This window comes from Zymoseptoria tritici, chromosome 10 (genome assembly GCF_000219625.1).
Source record: "Zymoseptoria tritici IPO323 chromosome 10, whole genome shotgun sequence".
NCBI lineage: Eukaryota > Fungi > Ascomycota > Dothideomycetes > Mycosphaerellales > Mycosphaerellaceae > Zymoseptoria > Zymoseptoria tritici.
Genome location: NC_018209.1, coordinates 469,456 through 486,640, shown reverse-complemented (window position 1 = coordinate 486,640; position 17,185 = coordinate 469,456). Strand labels below are relative to the sequence as shown.

Genomic DNA, 17,185 nt, shown 5'->3' with positions numbered 1-17,185 from the left:
CACAACTCCGTAAGCCATGCTCTTGCAGTGCATGTCCTTTATGATGTGTCCGCTGGTTCTTCGCGACTTATGCAAGTGTCCACGTGAGAGGTTTGTTGCGGCACAGTGAAGCTACTCTCTCAGTGCACCTCTCCTCCTCCAAGTGCCTATAGACATGCCGTATTGTCATGACTTCGTTCCAACAACCAATGTAGGTATCGACTGCGCGCGTGACACGCTTACTCCTCCATCGCATCGTCCTCTTGGAAGTCCTCATCATCCTCATCGTCCTCGTCATCCTCCGGGAGCTGCTTGGCGGCCTCAGCGTAGTCGATGGCCTTTCCACGAGTGCGGCCGGGAACGATGTTGTCCGTGTCGATCTCCTCCATGTTGTCCTCATCGGCCTCTTCCGGCTCGCCCTCGCCCTGATGTATGCTGTCAGCCATTACCGGCGTTTGTAGCATGTCCAGTCGCAATGCTTACCTCCTCCGCGGACTCCTCATCGTCGTCGTCCTCGGACATAGCTTCCGGCTCGATCGCCTTTCCCTTGCCCTTGTCGGTATGCTCTTGAGTGTCCATGGGCGTGTCGGCGGACTTGACGCTGTCGGTGGGATCTTGCACGTTGTTGCTCATATTGGCGATTTGTGATGTGTTATTGTGTGCGTTTCTGATGGGAATGGCGTTAGTATAGCGATTCGCATAACCAGGAAGGCATTCAGCAATACGCACTTGAAATGTGTACTTCGTTGGAGAATGTCTCTGGTTGCGATGAAATTGATGCAAATGTTGATGTTGGCAGCTGCACAGCAACGGGTGAATGAATCGGACTAGCGTTCTTTTTCGCGAAGCTGACGCGACGGCAGTCGCGTACTTTCGACTTCACCTCTTTCGTAGAGTGAATTCGCAGCATCGACATCCACAATAACGATGTCGACAGCATTGCGAGGACGACCGGCTCGTGAGTACAATTTTATGTGTTGACTATCAATGTATACTGATTTCAACATTCAGATGCGCCTGGTCCAACATATTTCAGTTACACTCCGAATGGCAAGAAACTCGTCACGGCAGGCCTGAACGGTGCCGTGCGCATCTTCGACCATGGCTCCGACGATGAGCCTGCGATCATCGATGTCTCCTCCGAGAATCATCTCGCCGTGGTCGCGACGAATGACTTCTTCGTCATTGCGACCGAGGAAGGAGAAGTTGTGAAGTACTCTCTTGTCACCAAGAAGATGGAGGAGATCTTGACTCGCTGCACCGGAGCTGTACGAGACCTTGCCATTTCGCCAGATGGACAATGGGTGGCCGTGGCCAGCGAGTGAGTTGTACCAATGTGTCCATGTCAATGCTTGCTGATATTGTCCTCCAGCGAGCTCGAAGTCAAGATTGTCAACACCGCCGACCAGTCCAGAATCATGTACCTGCGTGAGCAGTCGCGACCGGCGAAGCATGTCTCATTCGACTTGAGTGGAGCTACTTTGGCAGTTAGCTGTACAGATGGCATCATCTACATGTACTCACTCAGCTCTGAACAGCCGCAATTGATCAAGCGTGTGGACGGATTGATTGGTATGCAGAGCACAGACTCGGAGTCGAGCACATTGGCAGTGTGGCATCCGGATGGCAGGGCTTTCGTCGTGCCGACACAAAGTAAAGGTGAGCTCGTATCTCTCCTTTGAAGGAGTGCTCCACGACTAACACATTCATAGACTTACAGGTGGTCTCCCGTAGTGACTTCAGTCGCCAGAAGACGTTTGCTGGAGGGCACAAATCAGACATCAGTGCCTTGGCATGGTCTCCGAACGGTGCATTGCTAATCACTGCTGGCGTGGACAAGAGCCTCGTGCTTTGGGATGCGAGATCACAGAAGCTGCTCAAAACATACTCCGACGTACGGGACACCATCCTGGACATACAATGGCATCCAAAGGACAACGTGTTGTCGTATACCAACAACAACGGCGAGCTTTTCATTCGGGAGGACTTTCTCTCGGACGATCATAGGAGGCTGGCAAGAGCAGAGCAGCAGCCGTCGCCTTTGCTCAACGATCCTCTTTCGGAGGTGTCTGGGAATGCTCGAAAGCAATTATTGCCAAACGGTATGCCGAAGCGCACCGCCGAAGATGACTATCTGGACGACCTGCTCGGCCCAGACGCCATGTCCGAAGGAGGCGATGCATTTATCGAGGATGACGATGGCGCAGGATATGCCGAGGAGCCAAATCACTTCGGCAAGCGTGCAGCAGGCCCAATAGCTGGACCGAATCCGAAGCGCGCTGCAGCGGGCTTCAGCACATGGCAACCCCAAGTTCGAGAGGCGTTCCAGCCTGGCAGCACACCATGGAAGGGCAACCGACGCTACCTCTGCTTGAACTTGACAGGGTTTGTGTGGACTGTCAATCAGGACACTCACCACACGGTGACCGTCGAGTTCTACGATCGACAAGAGCACCGTGACTTCCACTTCACAGACATCTACCGCTACGACAAGGCATGCTTGAACAACAAAGGCACACTCTTCTCATGCCCGTCCTCCAGAGAGAATCCATCCACCATCTTCTATCGGCCTCACGAGACATGGACGTCACGCACAGAGTGGCGAACACAGCTCCCCGCTGGCGAGGACGTAACATCAATGTCACTGAGCGACTCTTGCATCGTCGTCACCACCACCGCCGGCTACGTCAGAATCTACAGCCTATTCGGACTCGCCATGAAAGTCCACCGACAAAAGAGCACACCCGCAGTCACATGCGCAAGTTGGCGTGACTATGTCATGACAGTAGGCAACGGCCCTGTCGGCGGCGACGGCACAACACGACTCCTCTACACCATCGAAAATGTCAAACGCGACGAGATCTGCCAAAACGAAGACATCCTCGCTCTAGCAGAAGGCACCGAGCTCCGCAGCGTCTTCTTCAGTGACAAAGGCGACCCTTGCATCTACGACAGCGAAGGCGTCCTGCTCGTACTCCAGCATTGGCGTACCCCAGGCCAGACGAAATGGGTTCCCCTCCTCGATACCCGCACCCTCGCCCGCCTCGCGAGCGGCCGCAAAGAAGAAACCTACTGGCCCGTTGCCGTGGCGGAGAACCGCTTCCACTGCATCATCCTCAAAGGCGGCGAGAAGTATCCCTACTTCCCTCGGCCCTTGCTCTCCGACTTTGAATTCAAAATCCCCATTTCTTCCGGACCCGCGGACCTCGAGGAGGAAGACCCGGACGACGAAACCGTGCGCCAGCGCGACTTTGAAGAGCAATACGTCCGCTTCTCGGTGCAGCACTCCCTGCTCCACGACTTGGTGGATAACACCAACGCGACATCGACCCAGCGCGCGGAAGTGTCGGTCATGGAGCGGGAAGTGGATAAAGTGCTGCTGCAGCTCGTCGCGGCGGAGTGTCGGCAAGGTGAGGAGAGAGGCATGAAAGCGCTAGAAGTGGCGGCGTTGATGCGGGATAAGACGGGCAAGATGTTAGAGGCGGCAGGAAAGATCGCTGCAAGGTTTCAATTGAGCACGTTGGGGGAGAAGATCATGGAGTTGGCGGAGAGGAGGCTTGTGGGGTTGGTTGGAGAGGAGGATTGATTGATGGATAGCACGATGTACAGCGTAATGTGGGAAGACGGATTGGATGACTTCGGAGCGATGGCGGGTGTCACTTTTGTTGAATGGGATGGTCTGGAATGACCTTGGATGAGAATAAGGCAGAGCACTCGGGCGGTGTACGGCGCATTGTAAGCAAGACGATGTGTAATTTTGGGCATCAGATTCGACAGATTCAATGGACATGACTGACTCCGCCGACTTCTGCCCGACGTTGTCCAAAGTCCCAGGCAATTCATCATCCCACTTCCGCAGGCGCTGCCTGATGTTCCGCGCGATGATACCGTATCATCGACCAAGAGTAAGAGTCACCAGCTACAGTCCGTTGCCTCCAGCTCGCTGATCACACCGCTTGGAAGCCACCAGAGCAAGGAAGAATTTGCTCAATCACGACGTCAGGGAAGAAATCACTGGTCGCCGTCGGATATGTCAGAAGGCATTGCAACTGCCGTGACCCAATTGGATTGACGTGCACCCATGCGCTCTCGAACACCCGAGAGCTTTCCTTGGTACGGAGTACGGAGGTAGCGTCTGCGGAGAGCAAACATTTCTCAAGTCGCACCACATCGCTCACCTGTCCAGCTCAGCCTCTCTCACCACCAGACCTGCAACACATGCCCAATCTCCGATCGACCAACTCGGGTCCTTGCGCGGCATTTCGATTCCATGCGTTTCGATGCATGCCATTGTCCACCGCTCATTCGCTCCGACTCGTGCGTGGCTCCGACTCTTCGCTCGCGAAGCAACGGAGACATCGCAGCGGAGATATCGCGGCTCGCGCGTTCATTGGTATAACTTGCGAGCAAGGCTGCTCTCCTTGCAATTGTGCATGACGGACGCGGGTGTCCGTCCGACATGACTCTGACTGCAGTTACAGTTGCATGTCAGCAAGGAAAGAGCGGCCTCTGCCCAGAGCTTTTCCTGTGACTGCTGGCTTGGCGGAGTCGGGCAACGGGAGCAGGTCCACGAGAGTCACGCGCAGTCCGCGCGGTTCGCGGAGGCAGAAGTGTGCGACGACGGGAGACGGAGGCATATAAGCGCGGTGGGCAGCCGTCTCGGGCAGAGGTGGATTTATCCCTCGAATTGAACACTTCTCTTCTGACTTGTGATCGATCCTTGGAATGCATACTGTCCACACGCTTGGTCTGAGATATCGCGATCAAGACTCAGACTCATCTCGGTGACATTAGGACATACACTTGTGGGTCAAGCTGCTTGTTGTGAAGTCTTGATGAGAGGTTGACTGACTGGAACTCAGCTTCAAACCTTGACGGCCTAATCGACTCAGCACAATGGGCATGAACCCCTTCTTCGGCGGCCAGCCATTCCTACCACAAAACATGATATCGCCTGCCTTCGGCTTCGGTGGTATGGGCGGCTTCGGAAATGGAGGAGGTCTCCAGGGCTGGGGCGGCGGTCTTGGTGGCGGCTTCGGCGGTGGCGGTCAATATGACGTTTACGACATGGTCGCGCTCGGCCTCTGGGATGCGTATGACCTGGAAGAATATCTCGAGCAAATGTCCCAGGAGGCGTCGATGCAAGGCATTCAGATTGGGGCCGACATGCAGCAGTATCGGGACCTGGTGCAGATGGCGCGACAGCAGCAGCAGCAGCAGCAGCAAGTGAATGTCTTCATGCCGGGTGGTGGCCACGGCCGCGGGCAAGGAAGGGCACGGGATCAGAGGTACTGGAAACAGCTTGCCAGGGGCGGAGGAGGAGGCGGTATGTGGGGTGGAATGGGCGGAGGTTGGCGGGGCGGATGGGGAGGCGGATGGGGAGGAAACGGTCCGAGGAGAGGGATGGGTTGGAATGGCGTGAATCGTCCTGGCCAACTCCGGGTGACGGGCTCGCCTTCGCCGTACAACGTCCCGTTCAATCTGCGGTTGACGAGGAACACTTGAAGCCACGGCAGGCTTGGGGTGTTCGATTTGTCCCTGTCAAAGTGCGGTTTCCGGAAGCGGAGGGATCGGTTGCTGGCAACGGCATTCGACACGAACACTGAGACGGCCGATATTGTATCATAAAGAACAGACACAGCTCAGGATTTGTTGATGTCTCATCCATTAGCGTAGATATCCCTCACTGGTCTTGAGGCTCCTGAGTATAATCTTACAACATGTCCTTCTCCATCTTCTCCATCTTCTCCATCTTATCTTCGCCACCAGTTCCAGCCTCGATCGTTCCCTTTCAATCGCCAGGCCACTTCCTGCTCCAGCTTCATCAATGTGTTCATTGCTGCCTCTGTGTCCAGAATAGCTTCGGAGGTAGCCCGTCAATGCCGCTTCCCGTCGATGGCATCCGAAATGCACGATCTCCGCGCACTGCTGCCGCTTCGTGTTGCCGTCTGCTGTGTCCGCAGCACAGAAATCGGACTTCTCCCCGAAAAGAGTTTGCCAATTTGTGAAATCACAACATCGCAGGCAACAGACTGCAGACTGCGTGGTCAAAGTCATCGCCTAGCCTTTGATCACAACATCTCAGGCAACAGCTCGCAAGCTCCGTCACCGGACTCATCGCCCTGTTCCAAACCTCACTCTATCACGCCATGCTTCACTCCTTCACCCCACCAACCAACCCGCTCCCCACGCCCTCCTCATCATCGTAATCCCTCGCAAACGCCCGCTCCACCGCCGTCGTCCTCAACTCCCACACATCCTCCGAATTCGCCACCTTCTTCCTCTCCACATCCCTCATCGCATAATGCTCACTAATCGCCTTCTCCTTCTCATGTGCCGGCAACGTTCTCGTCCTCATACAAAACCAAAACGCACCCCACTGCTCAGAACACTGCCGGAGGTGACCGTAGCGGTAAATATCGTTGAATTTCCCGCCGATGGATTGGCAGTAGAATGCTTGGTCAAAAGCGGCGCGGCAGGACATGGTGCGCGGGTAGATGGCTTGAGGGGAGATGTCGAGGGTGCCGTCGGGGCGGACGCGGGAGGGGAAGTGTGGTTTCGGGGGTTCTTGTGGCGCGGTCTGCGAGGTATTTGTAGTCGTGGCGGTCTGGTCGGAGGCTCCTATCTCTTTTAGGAAGGCTTCGAGGTCGGCATCGGCTTGTTGGTCGCGCGTTTTTGAGGTTGCTGATGAGGAGGGAGTCGGATTGGGTCGGCCGAAGATGCGGAGTCGTTGCTCTTCTGTGAGGGCGAGGCTGTTCTTGTCATTATCTTGTGCCGGCACAACAGTGTCGTCCACGGACGATCCCCATAGCCATCCCATATTGAAATATCAAAAGGATGTCGTTGTTGTATACAGCTCGAAAGATGTCTCGAGCTCCACAACCTTGGAACTCTCTTCTCTCGGCTCGACCTTCCCCGCCAAGCATTGTAGAAGTGCCCTGCACCATGTGCACGGTGCATCACGTGCACGGTCGCAATTAGAGAATCCTTCTACCTCCACCACCACTTCCATGGCTAATAACGTCACAACTACTAGTCTAATGGACATAATATGTAGCTCAAAATGATGGTATTGATTATATCTATCAGCTCTGAGCAGCCTGAAGTCGTTGCCTTAATGTTATGCGTGTTGGTGGCCGAGAGGATTTAGCTGCTTGTTTACCCCTCCTCCGGCTTGTATCTACCTTCAACACCACAATTAGTACCGGTTTATCTACTACTGCCTTCCTTCTGCAGCGCTTGGCTAGCGAGGCTGTGCGAGCAGAGGCTCGGAGGTCTGTATTTAGCTGTGAATTAGCCATTCTCGTCTCTAGCAACGAAGCCTTCTCAGCCTTCTTCTGCAGCGCTTTAGCCTGCCTGTCTACCTTAGCTTGTATCCGCTGTTTAGCTCTTAATTAATGGTCCACCTTCTTAGCAATAGCATCAGCCTCTTTCTGCTGCTTCTTAACAACCTTTAACTGCTCCTTCTCGGCAAGTGCTGCTATGCTGGCCTTCAGTTTGGCCGGTAAATAGAACTGAGCTGCTGTACTACTAGGGGGGAGCAAGGGCTTGCTACGCTGTCGCTTCTTCTTCTCGTTCTTAAAGGATTCACGAAGGCCCTTAAGCTGGCTCTTGAGCAGCGCGTTCTTAGTCTGCAAGTGAAGGAAGGTGTTGTTCATCTTCTAAATGTTGTGCTTATCTCGGTCATCCTGTGCCTCCTTTACGCAGTCCTTAACTAACGCCCTTATCTGTCTCTAGTCTGCAGCTGCAAGCACAGACGTTGCAGTATTAGGCCGGCTTCTCTGTGAAGTAGTAGGCCTGCTGCTGTTACTGCTACTGTGTGTCTTCTTCTTGCTCTGCTTCTTGCTCTGTTTCTTGCTCTGTTTCTTGGCATCCTGCTGCTCGTTAAACACAGACAATATCGGTGTAGGATCTAGTGGATAGAGGCCAGTCTTGGTAAACGCATTAAGGATCTTGGCCGGCTTGAAGGCCTTCTAATAAGCTGGCCAAAACAGCCTCCAGAAGTCTCGTTTACCGGTTGTTAAGCGTCCCTCAGACTGGAAGATCTCTCGTGAAAGATTGAGGCTGTAAAAGGTAGCTAATGGACCAAAGAGACCGACATTAAGAGGCTGCAGACGGTGCGTTAAGTGAGGTGGATAGACAGCCACAAGGATGCGGTGTTGCACGCAGAACTCCAAGAACGCTATGTTAACGTAAGAGCTATGGCTATTAATAATAAGGAGCCTGTATCCCCTTCCACACTTCTCGCGTGTGAAGGGCTCGAACACCTTCCTTATCTAGTGCAATCCGAGGGTGTTGTCAGTCCAGCCGTTCGGTAAGGACGCGAAGAACGCTTCGTGAATGTCCTCAAAATCCTGCAGCTATAAGGACTGAATGTTTCCGGTCTCGGCCTTGTAAATGAGGCATGGTAGCAGTAAGGATCCATTAGCACAGATACAAGCTACTAACGTGATCCACTCGCGGTTACTATCATGTAAGTGTCCAATAAACCGCGTGCTGTCGAAGTAAGCCCTTGTAAAGACTCTCCGGCTCTTTTGAAGCATGCTAACTATAAAGCCCTTCTTATCTATGTTGTACGTGTTTTCCGGCTCTATGTTGTATTTCCGTATCTTCTCTTTAAGGAGGTCGAAGTAGGCCTAATATTGATGCTCTGAGTCGGCCTGTTTCCTCTTCTTGTCGAGTAGATTAAGGTATTTGGAGTTGATGGTTTTGTGATGCCGAGTTACGAATCGAGAGACCCAGGAAGGGTGTGGTAAGACACCTGCAATGTCCTGAACGAAGGTAAGAACTATTGCTGGTGTCGGTGGAATGCCTCTGCGTGTGAGGGTGTCGATATAAGTGACGAGAGTGCGCTCTTGTTGGTGTGATAAAATCATGGTATTTTCGTGGTATTCGGCTTCAGAAATAGTCACCCCATTGTATCGACGAGACAAGGTGCTACGGTGAACGCCCCAATTATCCGCGACTTGTGAAATATTCTTCACTTCAGCCTCTTTTAGCTCCTTCAATGCAGACTCCATTGGTGTCATGGTTGTGTTGTGAAAATTCATTAAAGATTGGCTAAATTCGTGGTTTTGACGTTCTCGAAATTCGAGCTGTGCAAGTCGTGAACCGTGCACGTGATGCGACCGACTTCTACTTCACTTCACTCCGTCCCAAGCATCGGACCATGATCGAAAGAGGCAAGTCCTTCCTGCGTCTGACTTCGATTTCGACATCATCGGGAAAACTTCGTCAGATGCAGGAGTGGTCAGCAGTAATGCAGTCGAGGAGCGATATAAGACAATAGTCCAGACCCCCGGCACTTCCGCAGTCACCATATATAAGTATACAACCCCGGTGGCATTCTCCTCGACAACACCACTTAACATCCCCATCTCTCCTTCCCACACCGCCCAAAATGCCCATCCGCCCAGCAACCTACGCAGACCTCGTCCCAGCAGCCAAAGTCCTCGCAAAAGCCTTCTTCAACGAACCCCTCTACGGCCAATACATGCACCCACACCGCGAGCAGTATCCCGACGATGTATACTTAACCTTCCTCCACAAACTCCGTCTCGCCTGGCTCGGCTCCATGGATCAAGTCCTCGTGTCCTATAAATCGAATCCTGAAGATACCTCGAAAGAAATCATCACCGGCTGCGCCCACTGGAATCGAATCTCCTCGTCCTCTGGAGACGGATGGCTCACGACGGCGAAAATCGCAGCAATGAAAACCTACTCCTACCTCGAGTCCTTTGCCTATCCCAACCGCGCAGCGGACCCATCTCGCCTTCCCATCCTCTCAGAGGCGGGACCCTACTGCGCTCACTTCTGGACCGGAACCCGCTCCGAAGTCTGGGACCTCGTGCTGCTTGGCGTTGACCCTTCCCAAGGACGGCAAGGTTTCGGGAAGGAATTGGTGGCGTGGGGCTTTGAGAAGGCAAAGGGGGAGGGCGTGGGGTGCAGTGTGACGAGTTCGCAGGGGAATGAGGGCTGGTATCAGAGGTGTGGGTTTGAGACGTTGGTGGGGTGGGTGGGTGAGCAGGGCGGGATGCGAAATCCGATTAAGAGGGAGGGGATTCCCGGGGGTGCGGTGTTGTTTTGGGATAATGGGAGGGGGACTGAGGGGGTTGAGGAGTATGTGGAGAAGTGAGTCGGGATTTGTGATGATGCTATGCTATGCTATGCTATTTTCATTGCGGTCGAAATATGCTGTTAGACCCAGCGCCGAGCTTGTGATGGACTTGTGGCGGTAAGTGAGTTGGTTGGTCGGGCTATCAAACAGAGCCCAGTAGCCTCTAACCAGTCCTCGCTCCGCGAAGAAAACAAAACGCTTCATTATCGCTCGCCATCATTCGGCGCCTGCTGCTGAACCGTGTCGCGAACTTCATGCGCATAAGCCAAGTCCACCCTCGCACTTCGGTCAACACGGGAGGACACTTTTCGTGACGGCTCGCCCATCCGTGGGCAGCTCTCAATCTTCGATCTTGATCACCGTCTCCTGTTTGACGGTCTCCAATCGCTCGAGAGCCGCGAGCTCATGCTCAGCTTGCAGCGTCTCCTTGGCTATGCGCTGCTCCTCCCTCTCAATTGCCAGAATCCGAAGTCTGTGCTGTAGCCGGGCTTTCTTGATGCTGTTGCCGCCAACTTTCTGCTCACGCTTCGCTTTGTGGCTGACCTCGTCGCCGCTGTCGTCCTCGATGGCGATGATCTCACTCTCCTCAACCTTGATGACCGGTTTCGGAGGGTCGACTTCCTCGTCATCTTCATCCCTAGCCGTAGAGCTGGAAGTGACGCTCAGTCTCTTGGCGGGAGGTTCTTCGAGCGAGCAATCTCCGGCCCGCTTTCTCAAGTCGGGCGGAGAACTCACGGCTCTGGGACCCGGCGCATCAGCAGTCTCTGGACCGGCGCTTTGAGCGTTGTCAGGTGTAGGTGTGGTGGCGTCTTGCGTGACTGCCGACTGCTCCTGTGCGGTGACGGAACTCTCTCCTTGCTCATCGAAAGGCGCAGGTAGCACTGTGTCTTGGACAGCTGTCGACTGCTCTTGTGCGTTTGCAGAGGTTTCTTGATCTGCGTCCATTCCGTCTTCCCCAGCGGCGTCTTCCACCAGAGTCGAATCTTCGTCTGGATCTGGAGACATGCCATCGTTGTACTCACCATCGTCCTCTTGATCTTCGGACAAAGCAGACTTCGCAGCTTCTGACGCAGCAGCGACGGAGTCATCATCCTCGTCCGAATCCAATGGCGACTCCCGCGACTCAACCGCATCAGTTGACGTTTGGCGATGCGCAGTGTCAAACCCGGCAGGGTCGCTCAGAGGAATGTACTTAATGACTTTCTGCGTGCCCTCGAGTCTCAATCCAAGCTTCTTACCGCTCGGGGGAGCCTTGATTTTCTTGCAGAAATCGCATGTCTTGCTCATAATCTCTTTGCCATCTGCGGCAGTTTTCGCGGCATCAGAGTTGGGTATTTGGGCGAACATCTTCATGGCGTTGGAAACTGGAATCGTCGTGGCCTTCTTCGCGATAGACGGCCGACCGTTGTGTTTCGCAGGACATGGGTTGCCGGCGGCGTCAGACTGGTCATGCGCAATAGAGCAATCGCAGATCTCGGGCGGTGCTTGACCGCGCTCATTCAATGTCTTCCGAAGTCGACCTCTCCCCGACTCAAGCACAACAATATCGCTCGTGGACGTGCAGCGTTCTGCTTCGAGGACGATGCGATCATCGATCGCGCCAGCGCCGCTTCGGATCTCCTTCCATCGGGCATCTTCTACGGCACGATGTCGCCTGATGGTAGCGTATGAAAGTGTGGCCTTTAAATTAGCAAGGTACTCTCGCCGCTGTCGCCTCCATAGTCTTCCGCGTAGCTGATCCCCACGTTGACAGAAGAGTCGGGTGTAGAGTTGCGTTCCGACTGGGTAGTATTAGATAGGCGGTGAAGCAATTCTGTTCTGGCATACTTACACCGAGAAGCGAGGCAATATTCAAAGCAGTAGGGTTGGCCGGCTTGCCCAGGCAAAGCAACGAACGCAGATGTCTCGGTATCTGGGGGCCAGCTGAACTTTGCAGGCACAACAGCACTGCGATCATGAGTCAGTACCGTGACAAAGCAGGGCTTTCTTTGAAGCTTTGAAGTCTATACCCTTGTGGTCCACCAGAGAAGTGAATCTTCCCTCTAGTAACAGTTATCCGAATGCTCGGACAAGCTCTGTCATCTGCAGACAGTCAGCGGCGATCTCATCATCAAATACGCCGTCGACTTAGAACTACCCCCAGACGCAGGCTTGAACTTGATGGGCAATCCACCCACCGCGTGCAGTACCAGAGCGTGCATTTGCTGAATAGCCAACGAGTGAAGCAGGCTTGACGCCGACGACTGCTCATGCTCTGCTCACGGAAGTAGGACATTTCCTGTCATTTGCCCCATATGTCTCGTCCGGCCACGATGCTTACGGACGTAGAATAGACCGTCGCGCACGTAATGGCACCGTCCCTGCAGCGCTTCAGGTCGTTCGTGGTTGTCCCGACAGAGATCAGCACGTGACAGCAGATCTTCAGCGGTTCCTCCATGCGTCATGTTGAACTGAGATGAACTGAAATTGGCCATGTCGTTGTTCAAGTGAATGAGAGAAGAAGCATGTGAGAGGAGCAGAAGACGTGAGGTCGTCGTCCCGGCAGTTTCTTTCCTCTGGGTCGGCAAGTTCGGGTCGTCGTCACTCCCAATCTCTCTTCCGTCTGGTTGCAGGGGAGATCCGTCTATCAACACGTGCGACGACTTGCAGCTCCAGACCTCACCTCACCTCTGCATTGGTACATTGGAGGATTGACATTACCGCATTGCTCACCCTTGGCACACTCCCTCTCCTCCTCACCAGCCCGGGCCACATCTGGATGCACGCTGCCATCGCCCACCAGCCACCATGTCAGACAACGGTACGCATACTACCTGGAACATCGTTGTTGGCAGCCTACACGACAGCAAAGAGCAATACTAACACTCCCTCAGAGCACGCGATTCTCAACCTGAGCTCCGACGAGAAACGAGCCTTTTCCTTCCTCTTCGCCCAAGCCGACAAGGACCAACTCGGCGTCGTCACCGGCGAGAACGCAGTCACCTTCTTCGAACGCACCCACGTATCGCCCAACGTCCTCGGAGAAATATGGCAGCTGGCGGACACGGAGAATCGAGGTCTTCTCACGAAGCCTGGATTCTGCATGGTATTAAGGTTGATTGGACACTATCAAGCTGGGAGAGAGCCTACGACCGAGTTGGCATTCAAGCCGGGGCCGATACCGAAGTTTGAAGGATTGACAATACCGGGAATTGGTGGCCCTGCCGGTGCGACGGGAAGTGGACTGCCCAGTCCGAGCGCGGCGGGATTTCCTCCTGCTGCACTGCAACCGCAGGCGTCGGGCAATCCGCCTGTTCGAATCCCACCATTGGATCCGCAAAAGGTGCAGCAATACTCGGGACTATTCGAGAGATCAGGTGCGCAGAATGGACAACTCGATGGAGCGACGGCGAAGGCGATCTTTGAAAGAGCTGGGCTTCCAAACGAGGTGCTTGGGCGGATATGGATGCTTGCCGATCGGGAGCAGAGAGGAGCGCTGGACCAGACGGAGTTCATCGTGGCAATGCATATGTTGACAAGTATGAAGACGAGAACAATGACTGCGCTGCCTACCACACTTCCACCCGGGTTGTATGAAGCTGCGGCGAGACGTGGAGGACCTCCTCCCGCGAGGCAGCCGACCATGCCCACTGCAATTCCAAGGCAGATCTCGGGAAGCTCTGCTGGTGCTATCCCAAGGACTCAAAGTCCACTCGCAAGATCTGGATACGGACCACCGCCTGGGCAGCCGCCTCAAGCGACGAGTGCGCCGTGGCTTATCACCCCAGCCGACAAGAGCAAGTTTGACCAATTCTTCAACTCGATTGACACGCAGCGGAGAGGCGTGCTCACGGGAGAACAAGCCGTTACCTTCTTCTCGGACTCGCGACTGCCAGAGGAGACCCTGGCGCAAATCTGGGATCTTGCAGACATCAACAGTGAAGGTCAGCTGAACAAGGATGAATTTGCTGTTGCCATGTACTTGATTCGGCAGCAGCGGGCTCCAAACCCTGGTCCTCTGCCAGCATTCCTACCTCCAGGTCTTGTCCCTCCCAGCATGCGCAAGCAGCAACAGCAGACTCAGTCCACAGCACCCGCATTCGACAATGCCGCCAATTCTTCAAACCTCCCCAAGTCTGCCGCAGACGACCTCTTCGGACTGGACGAGCCATCATCTCCAACCATAAAGCAGGCACCAGTACTGCAGCCTCAAACGACAGGAATGTCTGCAAGTCGCGACCCTTTCTCAGGAGGCAGTCCTGCCACTCCCAGCTCACCCCAGCGATTTCAGGCGCCTCCATCGATCCAGGCACAACCTACTGGATTCAAGCCCTTCCAGCCGACATCTGCGTTTGGTGCTAGTCTTGCTTCGCAGAATACTGGTGGGTCATTTGCATCGAATCAGGCAGCTACGACACGTGGTGCTCCTCCAATGCCGCAGTCTTCAGGAGCGGACGATCTCTTGGGCGACAATGATACCAGCGCGGCGGAAAGTGGAAAGCTCACCAACGAGACGACCGAACTTGCCAACATGAGCAACCAGATTGGCAACCTCCGATCACAAATGGAGCAGACTCAGGCGAAGAAGAGCGCCAGCCAAGCTGAGTCAACCACGATGAACACGCAGAAGCGGGACCTCGAAATCAGACTTCAGCAATTCCGAGGACAGTACGAGCAGGAGGTCCGCGCGGTCAAGGAGTTGGAACAGCAATTAGCCGCATCACGCGAGTCGACGAAGAAGCTGAGTCAAGAGCTTGCCATGCTTGAGGGGAGCTACCAAGACTTGCAGACGCAGCATCAGAAGGTGTCGCAAGATTTGCAGACCGACCAACAAGAGAATGCGAATTTGAAGCAGCGCATCTCGCAGATCAATGCCGAGGTGACCAGACTGAAGCCTGAGATTGAGAAGCTCAAGCTTGACGCAAGACAACAAAAGGGCATGGTCAGCATTAACAAGAAGCAGCTGGCTACGGGGGAAGGGGAGCGGGATCGTCTGCAGGGTGAGAAGGCTGATCTTGAACGAGAAGCGACCGAGCATGTAGCGCAGGCTCGCTCGGCTACTTTTGATTACCCTGAGCACACTTCGAACGTGGTGAGCCCAGCTGCGAGCGTTATGAGCGCCAACAACCCGTTCTTCGTGAAGCCCAGCCAGAGTGGAGACTTGTCAAGATCCGGAACTCCGATCACTGCCTCTCAGACCTCGAAGGGACCCAACCCTAGCGCCTTCGATGCGATTTTTGGTCCGTCTGCTGCGTTCGCGCCGAATGGCCAGTCTAGTGGTACTTCGACACCGCCGGCGACCTCATTCGTTGGACGCAACATTTCGTCGTCGGCAGGACCGCACGGTATGTCCGATTCGTTGCAGAGCGTGTCATCTCGTGGCGAGCACACTCCTTCCGCGACTCCGCCCTTGCCGGATATCCCGAAAGAGGCGCCGCTCCAAGCTGAACCTCCGCCACCTCCCGAGGAGCAGCAGTTTTCTGCTTCTCATCTGCCTGTTGTTGGTGTTAAGGAAGCCGCGCCAGGTAGTGATACGAGCTCGCTCGGTGTGCTGCCACCTGCTAGTCGGGCTAGTGGTATCGAGACGCCGAGGGAAGAGGTTCCAATGTCTTCCGAACCTACATTGGCGTCTTTCAAGGAGGACTCCACGACTGAGTCGGCCGCGCATGAGGCTATTCCTGGTGCCTTCCCAGAGGCGACCCCTTTTGAGAAGGAATCGCAGCCGGACGACTTTGACTCGGCGTTTGCTGGGTTTGGAGCTGGCGACAAGGCGGCGGAGACGAGGGAAGTTGATGAGGATCCTTTCGCGCCGTCGAGCAGCCGCGCACCAACAAATGGCGTTGCTTCTGAGTTCCCGGAGATCAAATACCTCGAGCCAGAGGACAGTGATAGTGATGACGATACTGATACAGGATTTGGAGATGACTTTGCAGCTCCGGCAGCATCGGCAGCTCAGGCGCCAGTCGCTGCTGATTCCGTGGCTCCCGCTGCCGCTGCGTTACCGCCCATCACGGCTCAAACATCGCCGCCTACATACGAGGATAGCGACAAGCCTTCGCACGGAGGTACTGGAGAGCATACCGATGAGAACCAGTTCCCGCCCGAGTTCGGTGGACTGTTGCCTGCGAGAGAAGATCCTACCGGCCCGACAGCGCATGCAGCTGAGCCACCAGCTGGGACGTCCGTGCGTGAGGTCGGGCTGGAGAATGAGGCGCAGCGCACTCTACACACTCCATTCTCGAGCGGCACACATACCTTCCCAGCTCCACCTGGACAGGCGATTAGTGAGATCATTGCCTCTTGCTTCCTTCGCTCTAACACCACTAACACTCTCCCAGCAACCTCCACCCAACCCCACAACCCTACCTTCGACGACTTCGACGCCTTCGACGACCTTTCCGAAGCCAAAGAAGCAGACAAAGCCTCCGACCTCGACTTTTCCTTCTCCGAGCCCTCCGGCGCAGACTTCAACCCCGCCTTCGACTCTCCCGCAGCCAGCATGTCGACAACCCTCGCCTCCGCCCAAGCCACGCCCAGCGCCTCCCGCACCCTCCCAGAACCAACAAACAACGGCTTCTCCAACTTCCAACCCACCGCTTCCACCACCAGCGTCTTCGCCTCTGGCGGCGTAACGAGTCCCGCTGTTCCTGCTACAGCACAACATGACTGGGACGCTATCTTTTCCGGTCTAGACAGCGCCAAGCCGGTGGATACGAGTCTGCCGGCGAGTGATCCTTGGGGCGCGAGTCCGCCTGGGACGTCGTCTGCTGCGCCGGCGGTCGCGGGGAGTAGTAGTGCTCTTTCGAAGCCGAAGGGACCGGAGAGAGGTGGGGCGATTACACCCGGCACAGAACATGATGATCCGATTTTGAAGAGATTGACGGGAATGGGGTATCCGAGAGGTGAGGCGCTGGATGCGTTGGAGAAGTATGATTATGATATCAACAGGGTGAGTTCTGGCCCACTGCGGTATTGCGGGTTGAGGGAGGTTTGCTGACACGTTGTGAATTTAGGCTGTGGATCATTTGAGTGGACCTCCTTGATTTTGAGACAAGGGATGTGGATGATGGATGTGGATGTGATGGATACGATGGATATGGGTGTACGTTT

The 17,185-nt window shown here is 54.9% G+C and overlaps 6 protein-coding genes across 6 annotated transcripts; 4 read left to right on the top strand and 2 right to left on the bottom strand.

Moving 5' to 3' along the window:
- Nucleotides 1–906: 906 nt before the first annotated feature.
- On the top strand, nt 907–3,565 carry MYCGRDRAFT_96135 (uncharacterized protein; the record flags this gene model as incomplete). Its single annotated transcript, XM_003849126.1, has 4 exons — nt 907–937; nt 991–1,300; nt 1,352–1,638; nt 1,692–3,565. The coding sequence occupies 4 exons, from the start codon at nt 907–909 to the stop codon at nt 3,563–3,565; spliced, it is 2,502 nt and encodes an 833-aa protein (XP_003849174.1).
- A 1,310-nt stretch (nt 3,566–4,875) lies between these two features.
- MYCGRDRAFT_96134 (uncharacterized protein) lies at nt 4,876–5,484 on the top strand (the record flags this gene model as incomplete). Its single annotated transcript, XM_003849127.1, has 1 exon — nt 4,876–5,484. The coding sequence occupies one exon, from the start codon at nt 4,876–4,878 to the stop codon at nt 5,482–5,484; it is 609 nt and encodes a 202-aa protein (XP_003849175.1).
- A 700-nt stretch (nt 5,485–6,184) lies between these two features.
- Nucleotides 6,185–6,682, bottom strand: MYCGRDRAFT_28145 (uncharacterized protein; the record flags this gene model as incomplete). The annotated part of the gene is made up of 1 exon (XM_003848766.1): nt 6,185–6,682. A coding segment is annotated over one exon (498 nt), but the record flags the coding sequence as incomplete, so codon positions are not given.
- Nucleotides 6,683–9,379: 2,697 nt separating this feature from the next.
- On the top strand, nt 9,380–10,114 carry MYCGRDRAFT_49004 (uncharacterized protein; the record flags this gene model as incomplete). Its single annotated transcript, XM_003849128.1, has 1 exon — nt 9,380–10,114. The coding sequence occupies one exon, from the start codon at nt 9,380–9,382 to the stop codon at nt 10,112–10,114; it is 735 nt and encodes a 244-aa protein (XP_003849176.1).
- A 321-nt stretch (nt 10,115–10,435) lies between these two features.
- On the bottom strand, nt 10,436–12,053 carry MYCGRDRAFT_96131 (uncharacterized protein; the record flags this gene model as incomplete). The annotated part of the gene is made up of 3 exons (XM_003848765.1): nt 10,436–11,733; nt 11,796–11,877; nt 11,928–12,053. The coding sequence occupies 3 exons, from the start codon at nt 12,051–12,053 to the stop codon at nt 10,436–10,438; spliced, it is 1,506 nt and encodes a 501-aa protein (XP_003848813.1).
- Nucleotides 12,054–12,883: 830 nt separating this feature from the next.
- On the top strand, nt 12,884–17,160 carry MYCGRDRAFT_110980 (uncharacterized protein; the record flags this gene model as incomplete). The annotated part of the gene is made up of 3 exons (XM_003849129.1): nt 12,884–12,896; nt 12,970–17,024; nt 17,089–17,160. 3 exons carry the CDS (start codon nt 12,884–12,886, stop codon nt 17,116–17,118), a joined length of 4,098 nt encoding a protein of 1,365 aa, XP_003849177.1.
- Nucleotides 17,161–17,185: the final 25 nt, after the last annotated feature.